At 45.0% G+C, this 21,847-nt stretch overlaps 1 protein-coding gene across 21 annotated transcripts in view; it reads right to left on the bottom strand.

Moving 5' to 3' along the window:
* Window positions 1-21,847, bottom strand: part of LOC122930354 (unconventional myosin-XVIIIa-like) — a 331,901-nt gene that overhangs the window by 11,761 nt on the left and 298,293 nt on the right. For 16 of the 21 annotated variants that reach the window (XM_044283672.1, XM_044283675.1, XM_044283674.1 and 13 more), the window contains 2 exons: window positions 7,040-7,162; window positions 3,924-5,314 (listed from right to left, as the gene is read on the bottom strand). In XM_044283672.1, coding sequence (XP_044139607.1) covers window positions 3,928-5,314; window positions 7,040-7,162 — 1,510 coding nt within the window. In that variant the 3' untranslated portion in view covers window positions 3,924-3,927. Of the gene's footprint in view, window positions 1-3,909; window positions 5,315-7,039; window positions 7,163-21,847 lie in introns of all 21 variants that reach the window. The other 5 variants (XM_044283690.1, XM_044283691.1, XM_044283692.1 and 2 more) reach the window with 2 other exon arrangements.

The raw sequence follows: 21,847 nt of genomic DNA, 5'->3' as shown, positions 1-21,847 counted from the left end.
CAAATTAAAGTTTACTCCTGGAATTCCCCTTTTAGAGCTCATTCAGGGGCACTTTTCTTCCATTGCATGGCTCAGCAAAAAAAATGAAACCCGTCCTATACTTGAGTGAAAATCAGGACATGGCCTTATTGAAGTCTATGGATCAGCAAAAAAATTGAATGCAATCTGTTTTTTTGCGGACATGCTGAACTGTTTGCAAAAAAACAGATCCGCATTTTTGCAGACAATATGCGGCCGTCTGAATGAGCCCTTAATGATAAATCACTGGGTGCCTGCAACAACCACTAGGTGGAGCTCTGGAGCTTAGCGCATACCGCTCCTACTCCTAAGCTTCCTCTAAAGGTTTAGGCAAGTAGCTATAATCTTATCATATGGCTACCCATGAGCTTTCAATAAAAGAGAATTGAGCTCCAACTCCGCAAGGATAGATTATAAAAATAATATGTGCAGCAGGGGGAGATACGCTTTAAACTTATACACTTTAGAAATTTGCCACAGCCCTCTCACATTGGTCTAGAATATATTCTATGAAATATGTACGCAAGATTCATAGTTCCCTCTTTCCAGATGCTTATTTTAAAGTAAAAACAATGTGCAGACACAACCATCAAGAAGACAGACTGGGTTGCAGTATAGTATACTATGCATAAAAATGCATTTACAACTGTTTGCTGCCACCTCTACCTCCAAAATATGCATATATGCAGAAATGGCCACGTCCTTACTTTCAGAACGTAAAGGGTTATTACTCTGTGAAGTCCTAGATTGCCGCATTGAGACCATGGATAATAAAACAGGCGACAAGAACTGCAAACTGTTCCTGCTGTGCCGATTAATTTTCAGTCTGTTCGCTCACTAGCTTGCTTGACAGATAGAGCTACACAATGCTTAGCAAAAGTGGTATTTTCAACAAATATGAATATAGAAGTATTTGCATATCTGTGGATCACCAAAGTCTCTATTTCAGCGCTGGAAGAATTAAGGTCACTCATGGGGGTGTAGTAACTGCACAGATTAACAGAACAGCCTTTAAGACCTTATAACTCATGTGCATTGATTTCCAGGCCTGGCACAATATGCACATTCACCCTAATCAACTCTTAAAATATTTTCAAAAGATATTGCTATAGCAGCACTTTTAAAATCTTTCATGGTGTTAAACTTGATTTTGGTCATGACAAGGGTTTCACCACAAAAACACAGCTTTTTGTGCAGTGGATGGACAAAGCTGGATGAATGGTGCTGTGTCTTATAGCCAAACTTTTAGGGCTAATTGTCTGGAATTTCACTGACTAAGGCCTCATGCACATGACCGTTGTGTGCATCCGTGGCCGTTGTGCCGTTTTCAGTTTTTTTTCGCGGACCCATTGACTTTCAATGGGTCCGTGGAAAAATCGGAAAATGCACCATTTTGCAGCCGAGGCCGAGGCCGATTTGTGTATCCTGTCCGTCAAAAAAATAAGACCTGTCCTATTTTTTTGACGGACAACGGTTCACGGACCCATTCAAGTCAATGGGTCCGTGAAAGAACACGGATGCACACAAGATTGGCATCCGTGTCCGTGATCCGTGGCCGTAGGTTGCTTTCATACAGACGGATCCGAAGATCCGTCTGCATAAAAGCTTTTTCAGATCTAAGTTTTCACTTCGTGAAAACTCATATCCGACAGTATATTCTAACACAGAGGCGTTCCCATGGTGATGGGGACGCTTCTAGTTAGAATACACTACAAACTTTGTACAAGACTGCCCCCTGCTGCCTGGCAGCACCCGATCTCTTACAGGGGGATATGATAGCACAATTAACCCCGTCAGGTGCGGCACCTGAAGGGGTTATTGTACTATCATATCCCCCTGTAAGAGATCAGGGCTGCCAGGCAGCAGGGGGCAGACCCCCACCCCCCTCCCCAGTTTGAATATCGTTGGTGGCACAGTGTGCGCCCCCCATCGGGCCCCCCTTCCTCCCTCTAGTGTAATAAATCGTTGGTGGCACAGTGTGCGCCCCCCATCGGGCCCCCCCTTCCTCCCTCTAGTGTAATAAATCGTTGGTGGCACAGTGTGCGCCCCCCATCGGGCCCCCCCTTCCTCCCTCTATTGTTATAAATCGTTGGTGGCACAGTGTGCACCCCCCATCGGCCCCCCTCCCTCTATAGCAGTAACAACATTGGTGGCAGTGTGCGGCCTCCCATTTCCCCCCCCCCCCCCCCCATCATTGGTGGCAGCGGAGTTCCGATCGGAGTCCCAGTTTAATAGCTGGGTCTCCGATCGGTAACCATGGCAACCAGGAAGCTACTGCAGCCCTGGTTGCCATGGTTACTTAGAAATAGTACAACAGTAGAAGATTCATACTTACCTGCTTGCTGCTGCGATGTCTGTGACCGGCCGGGAGCTCCTCCTACTGGTAAGTGACAGTTCTTTAGCAATGCGCCGCACAGACCTTTCACTCACCAGTAGGTGGAGCTCCCGGCCGGACACAGACATCGCAGCAGCAAGCAGGTAACTATGAGTCTTCTACTATTGTACTATTGCTAAGTAACCATGGCAACCAGGACTGCAGTAGCGTCCTGGTTGCCATGGTTACCGATCGGAGCCCCAGCGATTAAACTGGGACTCCGATCGGAACTCCGCTGCCACCAATGATGGGGGGGGGGGGGGGGAATGGGAGGCCGCACACTGCCACCAATGTTGTTACTGCTATAGAGGGAGGGGGGGCGCACACTGTGCCACCAACGATTTATAACAATAGAGGGAGGAAGGGGGGGCCCGATGGGGGGCGCACACTGTGCCACCAACGATTTATTACACTAGAGGGAGGACGGGGGGCCCGATGGGGGGCGCACACTGTGCCACCAACGATATTCAAACTGGGGGGGGGGGGTCTGCCCCCTGGCAGCCCTGATCTCTTACAGGGGGATATGATAGTACAATTAACCCCTTCAGGTGCGGCACCTGAGGAGTTAATTGTGCTATCATATCCCCCTGTAAGAGATCGGGTGCTGCCAGGCAGCAGGGGGCAGTCTTGTACAAAGTTTGTAGTGTATTCTAACTAGAAGCGTCCCCATCACCATGGGAACGCCTCTGTGTTAGAATATACTGTCGGATCTGAGTTTCACGAAGTAGCTCATATCCGACAGTATATTCTAACATAGAGGCGTTCCCATGGTGATGGGGACGCTTCAAGTTAAAATATACCATCGGATTGGAGAAAACTCCAATCCGATGGTATAAAAGAACTCCAGACTTTACATTGAAAGTCAATGGGGACGGATCCGTTTGAAATGGCACCATATTGTGTCAACATCAAACAGATCCGTCCCCATTGACTTGCATTGTAATTCAGGACGGATCCGTTTGGCTCCGCACGGCCAGGCGGACACCAAAACGACTTTTTTTTTCATGTCCGTGGATCCTCCAAAAATCAAGGAAGACCCACGGACGAAAAAACGGTCACGGACCCACGGACCCCGTTTTTGCGGACCGTGAAAATAAACTGTCGTGTGCATGAGGCCTAAATAGGTTTTCTTTTAGTAGGAAGTTTATAACTATGACCTGTCATATGTACTGTACTTGCAGACTATAGCTGACCTAGAGGCGGTTTTCATACATTCCATATACATGTACTACACGTTTATTTTGTACGACTATTTGTCTCAAAAGTTGGACCAATAAAGACACTGGTATATATACATGTTCTAAAATCTATTCTCTGCCATTCAACAAGGGTCCCAACCAAGTAGTAAATCACCAGCTTACAATGTATGTTAAGTCCTGCCAACCACATATTGAGAATTTTTCACCTTTGAACAATATATCAATACTATGGGTACGAGAGGTGTTAGTCCTCAAAACACCACACATTATAGTTAGTATTCCACTCCGTGCAGGGCATGCTATTGTAGGGTCACTCACAGGCAAACACCTACTGTCTTAATCACTTTCTGGCCGGTATAAATATTTCATCATCAGACTGTCAACTTGTTTCTTCCTTTTCTTATCTTCCTTTTTAGTCTTTTTGTCATTTTTCCCATCTTTCTTGTCCCCCTGAGGCTCTTCTTCATTTTCATAGTCTTTACTTTTCGGCCCCTTTTTCACACTACCTCCACTACGGTAAGATACTGTAGAGCCCGAGGAGGAATCGGATTCTGAAGATGATGAAGAGGAAGATGACTCGCATCGCTTCTTTTTAGATTTCTTTTTGGACTTCTTAGAATGTTTTTTAGAACTCTTCTTTTTGTGTTCCTCTTCAGAGCCGGAATCAGAACTACTTTTCCGAGTTCTACTTCGTCTGCTAGAAGCCCTGGAGAAGTCTAAAGCAGACGCTGACCTCTTGAGTCCTAAAGAGGACTCTCCTTTCTCCGCATGTAAGCTCTTCATACTTCTTACACTTTTTGTGTCATCATCATCTGAATCAGGATCAAGACTTTTCCTCTTGAACTTTATAGGCTTGTAGCTTAGAACCTCATTGATTGCAGCCTCGAGGTCTGGATCTAAGTAGTTGCGGTGTGAAACAGGCTGTAGATCTCTACTTTCTAGTTCAATATCTTCTGCACCTGGGGTTCTAGCCTGTGGAGGTACGGAAAAACTACGTCCAGAGGAGTGCTGACTATACAACGACCGAGTATCACTAAACCCAATGCTAACAGAGTCATCAAAATCATCTAGTGTGCTTCTGGCCATAGACAAACGAGTGTCGGAGCGGTTGGCTAGCGTTGGACTTCTGAATTCTGAGCGCCTGCTGAGTGAAGGACTTACAGCTGACAAGTCATTGCGGGATTCATCTAATTTGGAAGTGCTACGTCTTAGACTAGGTGGACTAGTAATGCCAAAGCTCAGTGATGATTTGGTTTCATCTTCATCTTCTAGACCGCGCCTATTAGAGAGGCGACTGGAAACTACAGACACTTTATCAAACTCAGGGCTTGCTATGGACCACCTCTTGTCAAGTCCTTTTCTGGCTCGACTAGATGCTTCTGTAAATGCCTGAGACACCAATGATGACCTATCATCCAGGTCTTCACTACCTTGAGATTTTCTCCAAGAACTAACAGACAGTGTTTCATCAAGTACACTTCCTGAAGGATCCTTCTGAACTTTACGGAATGACCTATCTGGAGACTCAGATCTATCTTTCAAAGTGGAAAATAAAGAATCCTCATCACCTTTACCACCTATAGAGTCCTTAATGTTTGCCCTTTTTCTATAGCTGAGAGAGCTCATTACAGACACTGGCCTTTCATCCACGTCTTTGCCTTGTTTGACAGGCTTTAGTTCTTTTCCTTCTTTTCCCTCCTTCAATTCTGTGCTCTGGCTAGGTCTTTAGTTGTGTGAATGTGCAGAAGTTTGATGTATGATAAAATGGCATAGAAAGCAAAGAAGACGACAGAATCAGTTAAAAAGTAAAAGAAAAAAGGTGAAAGGAGAAAATATGCACAGAACATGAGCAGGAAGCAAAAAGAGAATAAAATAATACAATTAAAGTAGACAGGACAAAGGATCTGTACCGTATATTCCTTAAAGAAAATGCAAAACCTGGCAATCTTTTTGCACAAGATCTGCCGACACACGTGGCATTCATGTGTGACATTACTCAAGTGAAAGATTACAGGAACAAAAATCTTCTAATTAAATAACCGAAGAACACCTCAACCTGTTCTACAGAACAAATATTTTACCAGGGCAAATGGGTGTGAGGCGAACACAAGAAAGGGACTCAGGTCATTAACGTGGCTCCATGATTAGATTATTTATTTGGCCAGATAATGAAATTAAGAGATCATAATCTCTGCCCATTCTTAATTTCATGCGCCAAGAAAAATGAGTTTGGGGACAATGTTGCTTGAGCTTCGATGCTTGTGGCCCGTTGCTAATTGCTTGGAAATGACTAATGTGTATAGTGATTCAAGCTGGCTAGAGAGTACCCCAAGTTATAAATTGTGATTGGTTTTGTGCCTAATGACGCACACTATTTGCTGATGACCCTCAGCAGAGGGATACAAACCGAAATAAACATGCTTCTTGAAGACGTCTTCTGTGTTTATCGCCTGCTTCACAAGTGAAATATACGATTACTACTGCAGTGCTTTGCCACAATGCAGAGATGGAAAGAATAAACAGAATTCTCTGTCTGACCAAGTTGTTTAGTATTTGCAACCAAGAAAATATACAGCTGCATAGAAATATATAGTTGAGGGCTGAGGTAACAAACTGATGCCCAGCAAAAACTGTACACAGGTATTTATTAGTACAGAACCTTTGGGCAAACTGTAACACACAGCATGAAGCTGTGTCTTCACACACCCAATGTTAAATCTGGTGGGCCAGTATGCCTGGACAACCCCTCTAAAGAGAATCTGTCAACAGTTTGTGCTAGATTATCTGAGGGTAGCATAAAGTAGAGACAGAGACCTAGAATTCAGGCACACTCAGTGATTTTGTGAATATTACTGCAAGAAAACCAGTGTTTATCAGCTGCATTGCGAGCCTCCACTGGAGTTTTCTCAATGATGTGCATTCCCGGTGGAGTCCTGGATGTTCATGCCCAGGCGACAACCCTGCCACTGCTTGACAGCTTTCCCCCTATAGAGAGTATATTTAGAAAGCAGTCAATCAGCGGCAAGGACAGCCCTTCTCTCATAAATATAGCTAGAATATGCCACCACATTAAGATGTGTGGGGGTTCCTCCCCTGGGATCTACATAACTCTGAGAATAAAAAGCTGCTCACGATGTGACACTATCATGAGACAGTAAAAAAAAAAAAATAACTAAGGGCATTTAAAAGATGCTCAAGGAAGGTTAGTCAGTGGGCAAGTAGAGTTCTTGCAGTATAAATTAATGAATGTGCTCTACAATACACAGTTCCTTATGCTCAATTCAGTGGTCAGGCGGCACATCCAAAGTTTCTTCACCAATCAGAATCAGGAAGAGCTGACGCCTTTAAGTTGACATCCAGGTTTATAAATAACATTTTACGATAAATATGAAAAAGACATGTAAATTGAACTATTTTATGTTAAAATATAATAATAATAAATACTAACCTAGAGCTCTTTAAACTACCATCATCTGAGTAGGCTTTGGAAGAATTTTTGTTTTTGGACAGCCATGACTTCACTCCATCCACTCGTTCATCAAGTTCAGAGTCTGCATCTGAGTCTCCATCGCTGTCAGAAAGCAAGACACCAATTAGTTCCAAAAATAAAGAATAGTCACATAACCAGGAGAACGGAGCATGCTTTAACTTATCTTACAGGGTTAGTCATAGTGTTACTTTTACCTGTAAATAAAAGATTACTATAATTGGGTTTGTAATGTCTACATTAAAAGGGTTTTCTGGGAGTAAAATACTGATGACCTATCCTCAGGCTGATGAGCTGTTTGAAGAGACCTAGTCTTAGACTAGCGAACTTGTGTTTTCAAGTTCGGTGTACAAGGTTCGGGTTATCCAAGAACTACCTTATGGATTCTACTACCACGGAATATAACTTATGGTCCGTGGTAGCGGAATTCATAACGGAATTCTTAGATAACCCGAACCTTGTAAGCTGAACTTGAAAACACAAGTTCGCTCATCCCTACTAGCGACATCATGTCCATCAGTCACTTGGCCAAGGTGCAGATCAGTCCCATTCAAGCGAATACCAAGCACAGCCATATACAACATATGGCATAGTGCTTGGTAATTTGTGAGGAGACAGCAGCTCTTGTCCAAGATCTTCTGCCCTAGATGGGGGTGCTGGGCGTCTGACCCCCGCTGATATGATGCCCTATCCTGAGAACAGGTCACAAATATTGTACTCCCAGAAAACCCCTTTAGGCGTAGACGGAAAAACAAACGTCTCGTATAATTTTGTGAGTCACAGATATTACTATTCTGGTTGGGTTATAGAGATTTACTATTCTGGTTTCCAGAACAACATATTTTACTTTCTGTTAAGAAAGGAATTATGAATATGACCTAAAGTCACCCAACAGACATATACCACTCCCCCGTCACTCACTGTAAATTAGGTAATGTAATAATATATACTTTATTACCCAGTATGTTTCAACATACTACTTATTCTACCTAGTATACTTCTGAATTCTGTGAAGTCAAACTGAATATATTGGAAGACGCTGAATTTCTATTGATTGCCTGAGGACCCCAGTGTTGAAGGGCCTCATGTTAGTCGTATGGAAACTAACATTAAATTGTCAATTACTGAACATACACTCTATGGAGGCTTTTAGCTTTACTTTCCTACGAGACAAAAAAATCACTATAGCAGGCTTTCTGAAGATACTGAGTCGCCCAAAAATGCTGGCAGCTTTCAGCTCTGAAGCTTGCAGAATTGTAAATGTAGCTCTGGGCTTTAATACAGGCAGTAAGGGTCTTTCCAGTGAATGTTTAACTATGAGTCAGGAAAGCTCCTCGCACACACTGTAATTGGGCAGATAGGCTCCCATTATACCACGAATGCCAAAAGAGTTTTCTATTGGTCTCCATCAGCATCGGCCTCAGCTGTTCCATACAGTGGCATCCATGAATATTTATATGTAAACTGTTCATTGATGTTCAGTGTCGGACTGGGGTTCTTTGGGCCCACTAGAGAAAATTATTCTCGAGGCCCAACTCCTATGTCATAAATACAATCTAACAGGTTTTTAATTAAAGAAATAGACCATAGTGGCAATTGATTGGCTCCAAAGGAAGCCAAATGGGGTTTTTCTCCTGGACCTTTAGGGCCCTCTATGATATCAGGCCACAGGAGGATCCTCTGGTACTCTGGTGGGGCAGTCCACCCTGTTGATAATTATAGATGTATCAGTGCTTTAACCACTGATACATCTATAATAACCACTAGGTAGCCACCTAGTAAGCCACCTCATTAAAATAATGTCTATGCCTGGTCCAGCCAGCAATAGCATCAGACAATCGTGCACAGCAGAAGCCTCACAGAGGTAGGATTCACCATCCTCCTCCTACATCAATAGGACCATGAGAAAACTGATACCTGGCCCTAAATGTTAAATGATGCCCCTGAGATGAGAGCTTCTATGTTTTACTTGTTCTTCTTTGTAACTTAAGTCCATTAAAGTGAAAATGAATATAGTTTCATATATTAAGTGACAGAACCCTCTAATAAACATGGGTTTGCTGTGTCCCATCACATCTTACTGCATCTGAAACCTATTCATATCATTATAACAGTCTGCTAAAGGTTTAGCATCCAATGGGAATGCCAATTGCAGTGTGAAGACAGACTCACTCAGGCATCTGCTTGCAAACCTGAAAGCATCACGGGTAATTTAAGCCGACGCGCCTGTTACAATAATTTAAAATCAATAAATATTTCAGCATTTCTGGCCTGGCATCCGTATTGGAGATGACTAGAGCAGAAGGCTGGGCGGCAGGATAGGCTGTAAGCGGGAGAGGATATTTCAGCCAAGGCAGCATTACATAATATTTAGTGATGCTATGTAAAGAAAACTAATTTGCAGCACTCAGTGTATTAAAAGGCTGCTGTCACGGCAATGTGTCATCAGCCGAACTCTTCATCCTCACACTGGCAGCTGGTACTATTCATCAGGGAGATAGCTTCACAGACACGTGAATAAAATTGAAAACACGAGAGCGGCAGAAATAAAAGATGCCTTTAAAACGATATTCACACCTAGCTAAAATGATGAACTAGTCGTAAACTGTCCAAACCGTCATTGCTAGAGTGAGCGCACTGGATCAAGAAAACATTTGACTGCAGAGGAAATGTATTTTAACTGATATAAGGCTACAGCTATATAGGGAAGTGCAATGTAGAACTGGAGCACCAGCAGGGGAAGCCCACAAACTGCCCATGACAAAGAGCTTAAGAAGAAAAACCTAGGTGGTAAAATGTATTTATTATTAAGGGGCTGGTATAAGAAGCGCAAAATTGATTACAAGGCTCATACTTAATTTTGGCACAACGTCATGTCCATATTGGTCCATATTGCCAGAATCAAAACACTATGCCAGCGGTGCGCTTGGACTTCTTGTGTAATTTACGGCAGTTTTTTTGGCGCAAGTATTGTTAAATCCGTCAGCCTCTGCATCCCCCATCAACTTTTTAGATTTTTTTTGTTGAGTTATACAAGGTCAGCCTTCGGATTTCTGTCACTAATTCCAATGCAAATACACTTTGGATCTTTCATCATTAGGGCACACAGGTCTAATTTGTGATCTGTGAAAACCTAGGCAGCAAAGCCGGAAAAAAAAAATCTGCAGAGAAATTCGCAGCAGCAAAAGTGCACAACATTTTGCATTTCCTGCAGATTCTGAAAAGGAAAAAATTATTGTTTCAAAATCCACAACTGTGGATTTTGCTGCAGATCCTCCAGTAATTTGTAGCAAAATCTTCAACAGTGCATTTCATTTAGCATTTCTTACAGACTTTGAATTTGCAACAAAACTACCACAAATACAGAAAATACACTGGCATGCTGTGGATTTAAAGATCTACACCGCAGGTCAATGACTGCATGGAACTTGCATCCCATTATATTCAGTTGTGCATTTTTCATGCTTAGGGTCCATTCACACGTCCATGGGTATTGCGGATCTGAAATACACCTAGCCGGCACCCCCCATATAACTGCCTATTCTTGTCCGCAAATTGCAGATCCGCAATACACCCGGCTGACATCCCCATAGAACTGCCTATTCTTGTCCGCAATTGCGGACAAGAATAGGACATGTTCTATTTTTTTGCGGAGCTGTGGCCCGGAAATTCGGAGCCAAAGTCCGGAAGTTCGGGGTCGCGCTCCGGAAATGCGAAGAGCACACAGTGTACTCTCCGCATCCCGTTCTGCCCCATTGAGAATGAATGGGTCCGCACCCGTTCCCGATATTGCGGAACGAATGTGGACCCATTTGCGGACGTGTGAATGGACCCTAAAATCTGCAGCAAATATGTCCCAAATATGTCCCTTGTGGTCACACATATATTAGATATCTGTTAAGTCAGTTTTGGTGGACTCTGTAATATTTAAAAGCTATTTCCACCACTGCAACCACATTTTATTTATTGCTCCAATGCATCTAAAATGGGAAATGATGCAACTTTGAAATGATCTTGATTAAAATGTTCCCATTATTTTGTTGTATGTACAATTCCTATACATGTAACTGTGCGGTCTCCTTCACTGAGCGAGCAGCCGACCGTCGGGAAGGAACGCTCATTGGCTCATCTAAGCCCGCCTTTAGGAAAAGGCTATACTGAGCTGTTCCTTTACTTCTGCCATGTTCTGGGCTAGGAATATACAATGTTTGATTTTCAGTGGCACCATCAGTTCAAAGGGGTTCTCGATAAACCCTAGGACACGGATGCTCAACCTGTGGCCCTCCACTATGCCCTGCTGTAGGCTGATAACTGTAGACTGTCTGGGCATGTTGAGAGTTGTAGTTTTGCAAGAGCTGGAGGGCTGCAGGTTGAGAATCTTTGCCCTAGGACATAAGGGAATCATAGAAGGTGGAGCCTCTCATTTTTAAATTACAATAGATAGCCACTCCTTAGGAACAGATCCCTCTAGCCATCCTTGTATTACATGGACAATCATTCATCTGAATGGCCACTATGTGATACCACATTTCCCCCAAAAAAGCTGTTTTCCTAGGTGACTGCATTTTGAAAGAGTCTGCGCGAGTGGCCACATTTTAAAAGCGTCTGTCTCTGATGAGACAACCCCTTTAAATGCAAGCAGAAATCAGTTCTCCAATTCTTAATAATAAAAAAGGTTCTCTGCAATGAAATCGACCTGACATCACTGTAGGCAGAAATACTACAGCACAGCTGGGCCAGGCTTTTTTCTGTACTTGAACTGCTACTCGAGAATGAAGGAATTTTTCCATATTAATTTTTTATTATATTTTTATTTTTACCCAGAACAAGAAAATAGATCTTCGAGATCTCTCTCTCGCTTTACAGTTCTGTAATGGAATCTGCTTTACCCAATAGCTCATCGCTTAGATATGCGTTTTACTGTGAAACCTAAAACTCCGCCAACCTTGACAGAGTTTATTTAGGTTAAAAATGTTTGTTTCTAGAGGTTTATAAAGCTGGCAAGAAAAAAAAGGAGCACCGCAATCTCCCAGACCATTAAAAGGAAAAAAAAAATAGCTCGGACTGCTACTTTAGAATAATAGCAGTCCCTTGAAGTGAGTAAGCAAAGTGATGGCTGCTGAAGAATTGGCCTTGCTTAACGCCTCTCTCCTTGGAGATGAATAACAATTTGATGGGCCAGGTAAGCAGTGTGCTTAAAGTGAGAACGAGGAACCAGGGGCCATAATCACTTCCCATTTGACTTACACCTACACAGGGACCAAGCAGAACTTGTAAATCCACTTGACATACATATGTTGCCCAGCTATAAATTACCGCCTCCTCCTGGCACACAGAAACATCCGTCACCCGCCCCTCCTCTCCCAACCCTAGCATACCACTGATCTGATTTCCGACACTGCTGTGGCAGCTTTGCTAAATCCATTCCCTGCATGCTTAAAGCAGTTTTTTTGACACCGCCTGAATACAAAACGGCCTTCTGCCCTCATTATGTGTGGAGGAAACGGCAACTGTGGCTGTGCCGAAAGTAAATGGAAATAATTTTTTTTTCCTGCTTGGCTGGGTAATGGTACAAACAGCACTTTTCCTCACCCATTAACTCTCTCATGCCTTTTTCTTCTTTTCTCTACACTCCACCCTCCCGTCTATCACCATGAATGAAGCAGCAGAGACCAGTCTCCCAGGAGAACAGGAGAATCTCGGCTCAAATTGAAAGCATGTCTGCAAACAGTTACCAGGTATTAGTAGCAATAAGCTATTTATTCGCTAGCATTAGGCTTTTCAGTGTCTAGAGACACAAAGTACAGACCATGCTTCAGGTTACGGCTGGAAATTCTGTATCCTAGCCTTCTAATACTAAACCTCCGGGGAATGAGTGAGGCCTTATTCACGGATGTGTGCTGTCCGTGTACTCCATGGACAGCACATGTACCCATTCACTTTAATATGTGTATTCACACATTCATTCTTTAGCACTTAAGCATGCCATACTTTTAAAGTCTATGGGTCTGTGAAAAACACGTACGCCATCAGTCTTTCACAGACCATTTATAGGAGATGACCAAGGGCAGTGCAGAGTCTGTGGAACACGGATAACACATGGACAGCCAAAAACGGACACGCGAACCAAACACAGATTTTTTTTTTAACGGATGAATCCATGAACATCTTATCACAGATTTCATCATGGACATGTGAATAAGGCCTGGCCCAAAGTTCTAGGTTATTCTGACCCTCACAAATTTTGTCTGTCCAATACATTAAAGTCTTTAATCCATGACACTAGGACAGTGGTCAGCAATAGGGATGAGCGAACTCGAACTGTATAGTTCGGGTTCGTACCGAATTTTGGGGTGTCCGTGACACGGACCCGAACCAGGACATTTTCGTAAAAGTCCGGGTTCGGGTTCGGTGTTCGTCGCTTTCTTCGCGCTTTTGTGACGCTTTCTTGGCGCTTTTTGAAAGGCTGCAAAGCAGCCAATCAACAAGCGTCATACTACTTGCCCCAAGAGGCCATCACAGCCATGCCTACTATTGGCATGGCTGTGATTGGCCAGAGCACCATGTGACCCAGCCTCTATTTAAGCTGGAGTCACATAGCGCCGCCCGTCACTCTGCTCTGATTAGCGTAGGGAGAGGTTGCGGCTGCGACAGTAGGGCGAGATTAGGCAGATTAACTCCTCCAAAGGACTTGATTAACTGATCGATCTGCAGCTGTGGATCATTGAGCTGCTGATCCTCAATTGCTCACTGTTTTTAGGCTGCCCAGACCGTTTGTCAGTCACATTTTTCTGGGGTGATCGGCGGCCATTTTGTGTCTTGTGGTGCGCCAGCACAAGCTGCGACCAAGTGCATTTAACCCTCAATGGTGTGGTTGTTTTTTGGCTAAAGCCTACATCAGGGTGAAGCTGTCACACCAAGTGCATTTAACCAGCAATAGTCTGTTCATTTTTTGGCCATATACAAAATCAGGGGCAAGCTGCGCCTGTCACCAAGTGCATTTAACCCTCAATGGTGTGGTTGTTTTTTGGCTAAAGCCTACATCAGGGTGAAGCTGTCACACCAAGTGCATTTAACCAGCAATAGTCTGTTCATTTTTTGGCCATATACAAAATCAGGGGCAAGCTGCGCCTGTCACCAAGTGCATTTAACCCTCAATGGTGTGGTTGTTTTTTGGCTAAAGCCTACATCAGGGTGAAGCTGTCACACCAAGTGCATTTAACCAGCAATAGTCTGTTCATTTTTTGGCCATATACAAAATCAGGGGCAAGCTGCGCCTGTCACCAAGTGCATTTAACCCTCAATGGTGTGGTTGTTTTTTGGCTAAAGCCTACATCAGGGTGAAGCTGTCACACCAAGTGCATTTAACCAGCAATAGTCTGTTCATTTTTTGGCCATATACAAAATCAGGGGCAAGCTGCGCCTGTCACCAAGTGCATTTAACCCTCAATGGTGTGGTTGTTTTCTGGCTAAAGCCTACATCAGGGTGAAGCTGTCACACCAAGTGCATTTAACCAGCAATAGTCTGTTTATTTTTTGGCCATATACTACATCAGGGGCAAGCTGCGCCCGTCACCAAGTGCATTTAACCCTCAGTAGTGTGGTTGGTCAAGCTGTGACACCAAGTGCATTTAACCAGCAATAGTCTGTTCATTTTTTGGCCATATACTACATCAGGGGCAAGCTGCGCCCGTCACCAAGTGCATTTAACCAGCAATAGTGTGGTTATTTTTTGGCCATATCCCAGTCTAATTCTGTCACTAAATCCATACCGGTCACCCAGCGCCTAAATACTAGGCCTCAAATTTATATCCCGCTAAATCTCTCGTTACCGCTGTCCTGTTGTAGCTGGGAAAGTTATTTAGTGTCCGTCAAAGCACATTTTTTGTTCTGGGTTGAAGTACAATTCCCAATTTAGCAATTTCATAATTTAGTGGTTTCTGCTATATCAGAGCTATTTGAAATCTATCCCTAAAAGGGTATATAATATTCAAGGTGCACATTGGGTCATTCAGAATAACTTCACACACACCCGCTACTGTGTATTTTCAAGTCTAATTCTGTCACTAAACCCATACCTGTCACCCAGCGCCTAAATACTAGGCCTCAAATTTATATCCTGCTAAATCTCTCGTTACCGCTGTCCTGTTGTAGCTGGGAAAGTTATTTAGTGTCCGTCAAAGCACATTTTTTGTTCTGGGTTGAAGTACAATTCCCAATTTAGCAATTTCATAATTTAGTGGTTTCTGCTATATCAGAGCTATTTGAAATCTATCCCTAAAAGGGTATATAATATTCAAGGTGCACATTGGGTCATTCAGAATAACTTCACACACACCCGCTACTGTGTATTTTCAAGTCTAATTCTGTCACTAAACCCATACCTGTCACCCAGCGCCTAAATACTAGGCCTCAAATTTATATCCTGCTAAATCTCTCGTTACCGCTGTCCTGTTGTAGCTGGGAAAGTTATTTAGTGTCCGTCAAAGCACATTTTTTGTTCTGGGTTGAAATACAATTCCCAATTTAGCAATTTCATAATTTAGTGGTTTCTGCTATATCAGAGCTATTTGAAATCTATCCCTAAAAGGGTAGATCATATTGAAGGTGCACATAGGGTCATTCAGAATAACTTCACACACACCCGCTACTGTGTATTTCCAAGTCTAATTCTGTCACTAAACCCATACCTGTCACCCAGCGCCTAAATACTAGGCCTCAAATTTATATCCCGCTAAATCTCTCGTTACCGCTGTCCTGTTGTAGCTGGGAAAGTTATTTAGTGTCCGTCAAAGCACATTTTTTGTTCTGGGTTGAAGTACAATTCCCAATTTAGCAATTTCATAATTTAGTGGTTTCTGCTATATCAGAGCTATTTGAAATCTATCCCTAAAAGGGTATATAATATTCAAGGTGCACATTGGGTCATTCAGAATAACTTCACACACACCCGCTACTGTGTATTTCCAAGTCTAATTCTGTCACTAAACCCATACCTGTCACCCAGCGCCTAAATACTAGGCCTCAAATTTATATCCTGCTAAATCTCTCGTTACCGCTGTACTGTTGTTGCTTGGAAAGATATTTAGTGTCCGTCAAAGCACATTTTTTGTTCTGGGTTGAAGTACAATTCCCAATTTAGCAATTTCATAATTTAGTGGTTTCTGCTATATCAGAGCTATTTGAAATCTATCCCTAAAAGGGTATATAATATTCAAGGTGCACATTGGGTCATTCAGAATAACTTCACACACACCCGCTACTGTGTATTTTCAAGTCTAATTCTGTCACTAAACCCATACCTGTCACCCAGCGCCTAAATACTAGGCCTCAAATTTATATCCTGCTAAATCTCTCGTTACCGCTGTACTGTTGTTGCTGGGCAAGATATTTAGTGTCCGTCAAAGCACATTTTTTGTTCTGGGTTGAAATACAATTCCCAATTTAGCAATTTCATAATTTAGTGGTTTCTGCTATATCAGAGCTATTTGAAATCTATCCCTAAAAGGGTATATAATATTCAAGGTGCACATTGGGTCATTCAGAATAACTTCACACACACCCGCTACTGTGTATTTCCAAGTCTAATTCTGGCACTAAACCCATACCTGTCACCCAGCGCCTAAATACTAGGCCTCAAATTTATATCCCGCTAAATCTGTCCTTAGTGCTGTAGCTGGGCGAGTTATTTAGTGTCCGTTCAAGCACATTTCTTGTTCTGGGTTGAAATACAATTCCCAATTTAGCAATTTCATAATTTAGTGGTTTCTGCTATATCAGAGCTATTTGAAATCTATCCCTAAAAGGGTATATAATATTCAAGGTGCACATTGGGTCATTCAGAATAACTTCACACACACCCGCTACTGTGTATTTCCAAGTCTAATTCTGGCACTAAACCCATACCTGTCACCCAGCGCCTAAATACTAGGCCTCAAATTTATATCCCGCTAAATCTGTCCTTAGTGCTGTAGCTGGGCGAGTTATTTAGTGTCCGTTCAAGCACATTTCTTGTTCTGGGTTGAAATACAATTCCCAATTTAGCAATTTCATAATTTAGTGGTTTCTGCTATATCAGAGCTATTTGAAATCTATCCCTAAAAGGGTATATAATATTCAAGGTGCACATAGGGTCATTCAGAATAACTTCACACACACCCGCTACTGTGTATTTCCAAGTCTAATTCTGTCACTAAATCCATACCGGTCACCCAGCGCCTAAATACTAGGCCTCAAATTTATATCCAGCTAAATCTGTCCCTAGTGCTGTAGCTGGGCGAGTTATTTAGTGTCCGTTCAAGCACATTTCTTGTTCTGGGTTGAAATACAATTCCCAATTTAGCAATTTCATAATTTAGTGGTTTCTGCTATATCAGAGCTATTTGAAATCTATCCCTAAAAGGGTATATAATATTCAAGGTGCACATTGGGTCATTCAGAATAACTTCACACACACACGCTTCTGTGCATTTCCAAGTCTAATTCTGTCACTAAATCCATACCGGTCACCCAGCGCCTAAATACTAGGCCTCAAATTTATATCCCGCTGAATTTGAATACAATACATTGGGCCAAATAATATATTTGTTGTTGTGGTGAACCATAACAATGAGAAAAACATCTAGTAAGGGACGCGGACGTGGACATGGTCGTGGTGGTGTTAGTGGACCCTCTGGTGCTGGGAGAGGACGTGGCCGTTCTGCCACATCCACACGTCCTAGTGTACCAACTACCTCAGGTCCCAGTAGCCGCCAGAATTTACAGCGATATATGGTGGGGCCCAATGCCGTTCTAAGGATGGTAAGGCCTGAGCAGGTACAGGCATTAGTCAATTGGGTGGCCGACAGTGGATCCAGCACGTTCACATTATCTCCCACCCAGTCTTCTGCAGAAAGCGCACAGATGGCGCCTGAAAACCAACCCCATCAGTCTGTCACATCACCCCCATGCATACCAGGGAAACTGTCTCAGCCTCAAGTTATGCAGCAGTCTCTTATGCTGTTTGAAGACTCCGCTGGCAGGGTTTCCCAAGGGCATCCACCTAGCCCTTCCCCAGCGGTGAAAGACATAGAATGCACTGACGCACAACCACTTATGTTTCCTGATGATGAGGACATGGGAATACCACCTCAGCATGTCTCTGATGATGACGAAACACAGGTGCCAACTGCTGCGTCTTTCTGCAGTGTGCAGACTGAACAGGAGGTCAGGGATCAAGACTGGGTGGAAGACGATGCAGGGGACGATGAGGTCCTAGACCCCACATGGAATGAAGGTCGTGCCACTGACTTTCACAGTTCGGAGGAAGAGGCAGTGGTGAGACCGAGCCAACAGCGTAGCAAAAGAGGGAGCAGTGGGCAAAAGCAGAACACCCGCCGCCAAGAGACTCCGCCTGCTACTGACCGCCGCCATCTGGGACCGAGCACCCCAAAGGCAGCTTCAAGGAGTTCCCTGGCATGGCACTTCTTCAAACAATGTGCTGACGACAAGACCCGAGTGGTTTGCACGCTGTGCCATCAGAGCCTGAAGCGAGGCATTAACGTTCTGAACCTGAGCACAACCTGCATGACCAGGCACCTGCATGCAAAGCATGAACTGCAGTGGAGTAAACACCTTAAAACCAAGGAAGTCACTCAGGCTCCCCCTGCTACCTCTTCTGCTGCTGCCGCCTCGGCCTATTCTGCTGCTGCCGCCTCGGCCTCTTCCTCCGCCTCTGGAGGAACGTTGGCACCTGCCGCCCAGCAAACAGGGGATGTACCACCAACACCACCACCACCACCTCCGTCACCAAGCGTCTCAACCATGTCACACGCCAGCGTTCAGCTCTCCATCTCACAAACATTTGAGAGAAAGCGTAAATTCCCACCTAGCCACCCTCGATCCCTGGCCCTGAATGCCAGCATTTCTAAACTACTGGCCTATGAAATGCTGTCATTTAGGCTGGTGGACACAGACAGCTTCAAACAGCTCATGTCGCTTGCTGTCCCACAGTATGTTGTTCCCAGCCGGCACTACTTCTCCAAGAGAGCCGTGCCTTCCCTGCACAACCAAGTATCCGATAAAATCAAGTGTGCACTGCGCAACGCCATCTGTGGCAAGGTCCACCTAACCACAGATACGTGGACCAGTAAGCACGGCCAGGGACGCTATATCTCCCTAACTGCACACTGGGTAAATGTAGTGGCAGCTGGGCCCCAGGCGGAGAGCTGTTTGGCGCACGTCCTTCCGCCGCCAAGGATCGCAGGGCAACATTCTTTGCCTCCTGTTGCCACCTCCTCCTTCTCGGCTTCCTCCTCCTCTTCTTCCACCTGCTCATCCAGTCAGCCACACACCTTCACCACCAACTTCAGCACAGCCCGGGGTAAACGTCAGCAGGCCATTCTGAAACTCATATGTTTGGGGGACAGGCCCCACACCGCACAGGAGTTGTGGCGGGGTATAGAACAACAGACCGACGAGTGGTTGCTGCCGGTGAGCCTCAAGCCCGGCCTGGTGGTGTGTGATAATGGGCGAAATCTCGTTGCAGCTCTGGGACTAGCCAATTTGACGCACATCCCTTGCTTGGCGCATGTGCTGAATTTGGTGGTGCAGAAGTTCATTCACAACTACCCCGACATGTCAGAGCTGCTGCATAAAGTGCGGGCCGTCTGTTCGCGCTTCCGGCGTTCACATCCTGCTGCTGCTCGCCTGTCTGCGCTACAGCGTAACTTCGGCCTTCCCGCTCACCGCCTCATATGCGACGTGCCCACCAGGTGGAACTCCACCTTGCACATGCTGGACAGACTGTGCGAGCAGCAGCAGGCCATAGTGGAGTTTCAGCTGCAGCACGCACGGGTCAGTCGCACTACAGAACAGCACCACTTCACCACCAATGACTGGGCCTCCATGCGAGACCTGTGTGCCCTGTTGCGCTGTTTCGAGTACTCCACCAACATGGCCAGTGGCGATGACACCGTTATCAGCGTTACAATACCACTTCTATGTCTCCTTGAGAAAACACTTAGGGCGATGATGGAAGAGGAGGTGGCCCAGGAGGAGGAGGAGGAGGAGGAGGAAGAGGGGTCATTTTTAGCACTTTCAGGCCAGTCTCTTCGAAGTGACTCAGAGGGAGGTTTTTGGCAACAGCAGAGGCCAGGTACAAATGTGGCCAGCCAGGGCCCACTACTGGAGGACGAGGAGGACGAGGATGAGGAGGAGGTGGAGGAGGATGAGGATGAAGCATGGTCACAGCGGGGTGGCACCCAACGCAGCTCGGGTCCATCACTGGTGCGTGGCTGGGGGGAAAGGCAGGACGATGACGATACGCCTCCCACAGAGGACAGCTTGTCCTTATCCCTGGGCAGCCTGGCACACATGAGCGACTACATGCTGCAGTGCCTGCGCAACGACAGCAGAGTTGCCCACATTTTAACCTGTGCGGACTACTGGGTTGCCACCCTGCTGGATCCACGCTACAAAGACAATGTGCCCACCTTACTTCCTGCACTGGAGCGTGATAGGAAGATGCGCGAGTACAAGCGCACGTTGGTAGACGCGCTACTGAGAGCATTCCCAAATGTCACAGGGGAACAAGTGGAAGCCCAAGGCCAAGGCAGAGGAGGAGCAAGAGGTCGCCAAGGCAGCTGTGTCACGGCCAGCTCCTCTGAGGGCAGGGTTAGCATGGCAGAGATGTGGAAAACTTTTGTCAACACGCCACAGCTAACTGCACCACCACCTGATACGCAACGTGTTAGCAGGAGGCAACATTTCACTAACATGGTGGAACAGTACGTGTGCACACCCCTCCACGTACTGACTGATGGTTCGGCCCCATTCAACTTCTGGGTCTCTAAATTGTCCACGTGGCCAGAGCTAGCCTTTTATGCCTTGGAGGTGCTGGCCTGCCCGGCAGCCAGCGTTTTGTCTGAACGTGTATTCAGCACGGCAGGGGGCGTCATTACAGACAAACGCAGCCGCCTGTCTACAGCCAATGTGGACAAGCTGACGTTCATAAAAATGAACCAGGCATGGATCCCACAGGACCTGTCCGTCCCTTGTCCAGATTAGACATTAACTACCTCCCCATAACCATATATTATTGGACTCCAGGGCACTTCCTCATTCAATCCTATTTTTATTTTCATTTTACCATTATATTGCGATGCTACCCAAAGTTGAATGAACCTCTCCTCTGCCTGTGTGCTAGGCCTAAATATATGCCAATGGACTGTTGCAGTGGTGGCTGACATGAAGCCTGATTCTCTGCTATGACATGCAGACTAATTCTCTGCTGACATGAAGCCAGATTGTCTGTTACGGGACCTCTCTCCTCTGCCTGGGTGCTGGGCCTAAATTTATGACAATGGACTGTTGCAGTGGTGGCTGACGTGAAGCCTCATTCTCTGCTATGACATGCAGACTGATTCTCTGCTGACATGAAGCCAGATTGTCTGTTACGGGACCTCTCTGCTCTGCCTGTGTGCTAGGCCTAAATATATGCCAATGGACTGTTGCAGTGGTGGCTGACGTGAAGCCTGATTCTCTGCTATGACATGCAGACTGATTCTCTGCTGTCATGAAGCCAGATTGTCTGTTACGGGACCTCTCTGCTCTGCCTGTGTGCTAGGCCTAAATATATGCCAATGGACTGTTGCAGTGGTGGGTGACGTGAAGCCTCATTCTCTGCTATGACATGCAGACTGATTCTCTGCTGACATGAAGCCAGATCCTCTTTTACGGGACCTCTCTCCTCTGCCTGGGTGCTGGGCCTAAATTTATGACAATGGACTG

This window comes from Bufo gargarizans, chromosome 3, assembly GCF_014858855.1.
Source record: "Bufo gargarizans isolate SCDJY-AF-19 chromosome 3, ASM1485885v1, whole genome shotgun sequence".
NCBI lineage: Eukaryota > Metazoa > Chordata > Amphibia > Anura > Bufonidae > Bufo > Bufo gargarizans.
This window is presented reverse-complemented; position numbering and strand designations above follow the sequence as displayed.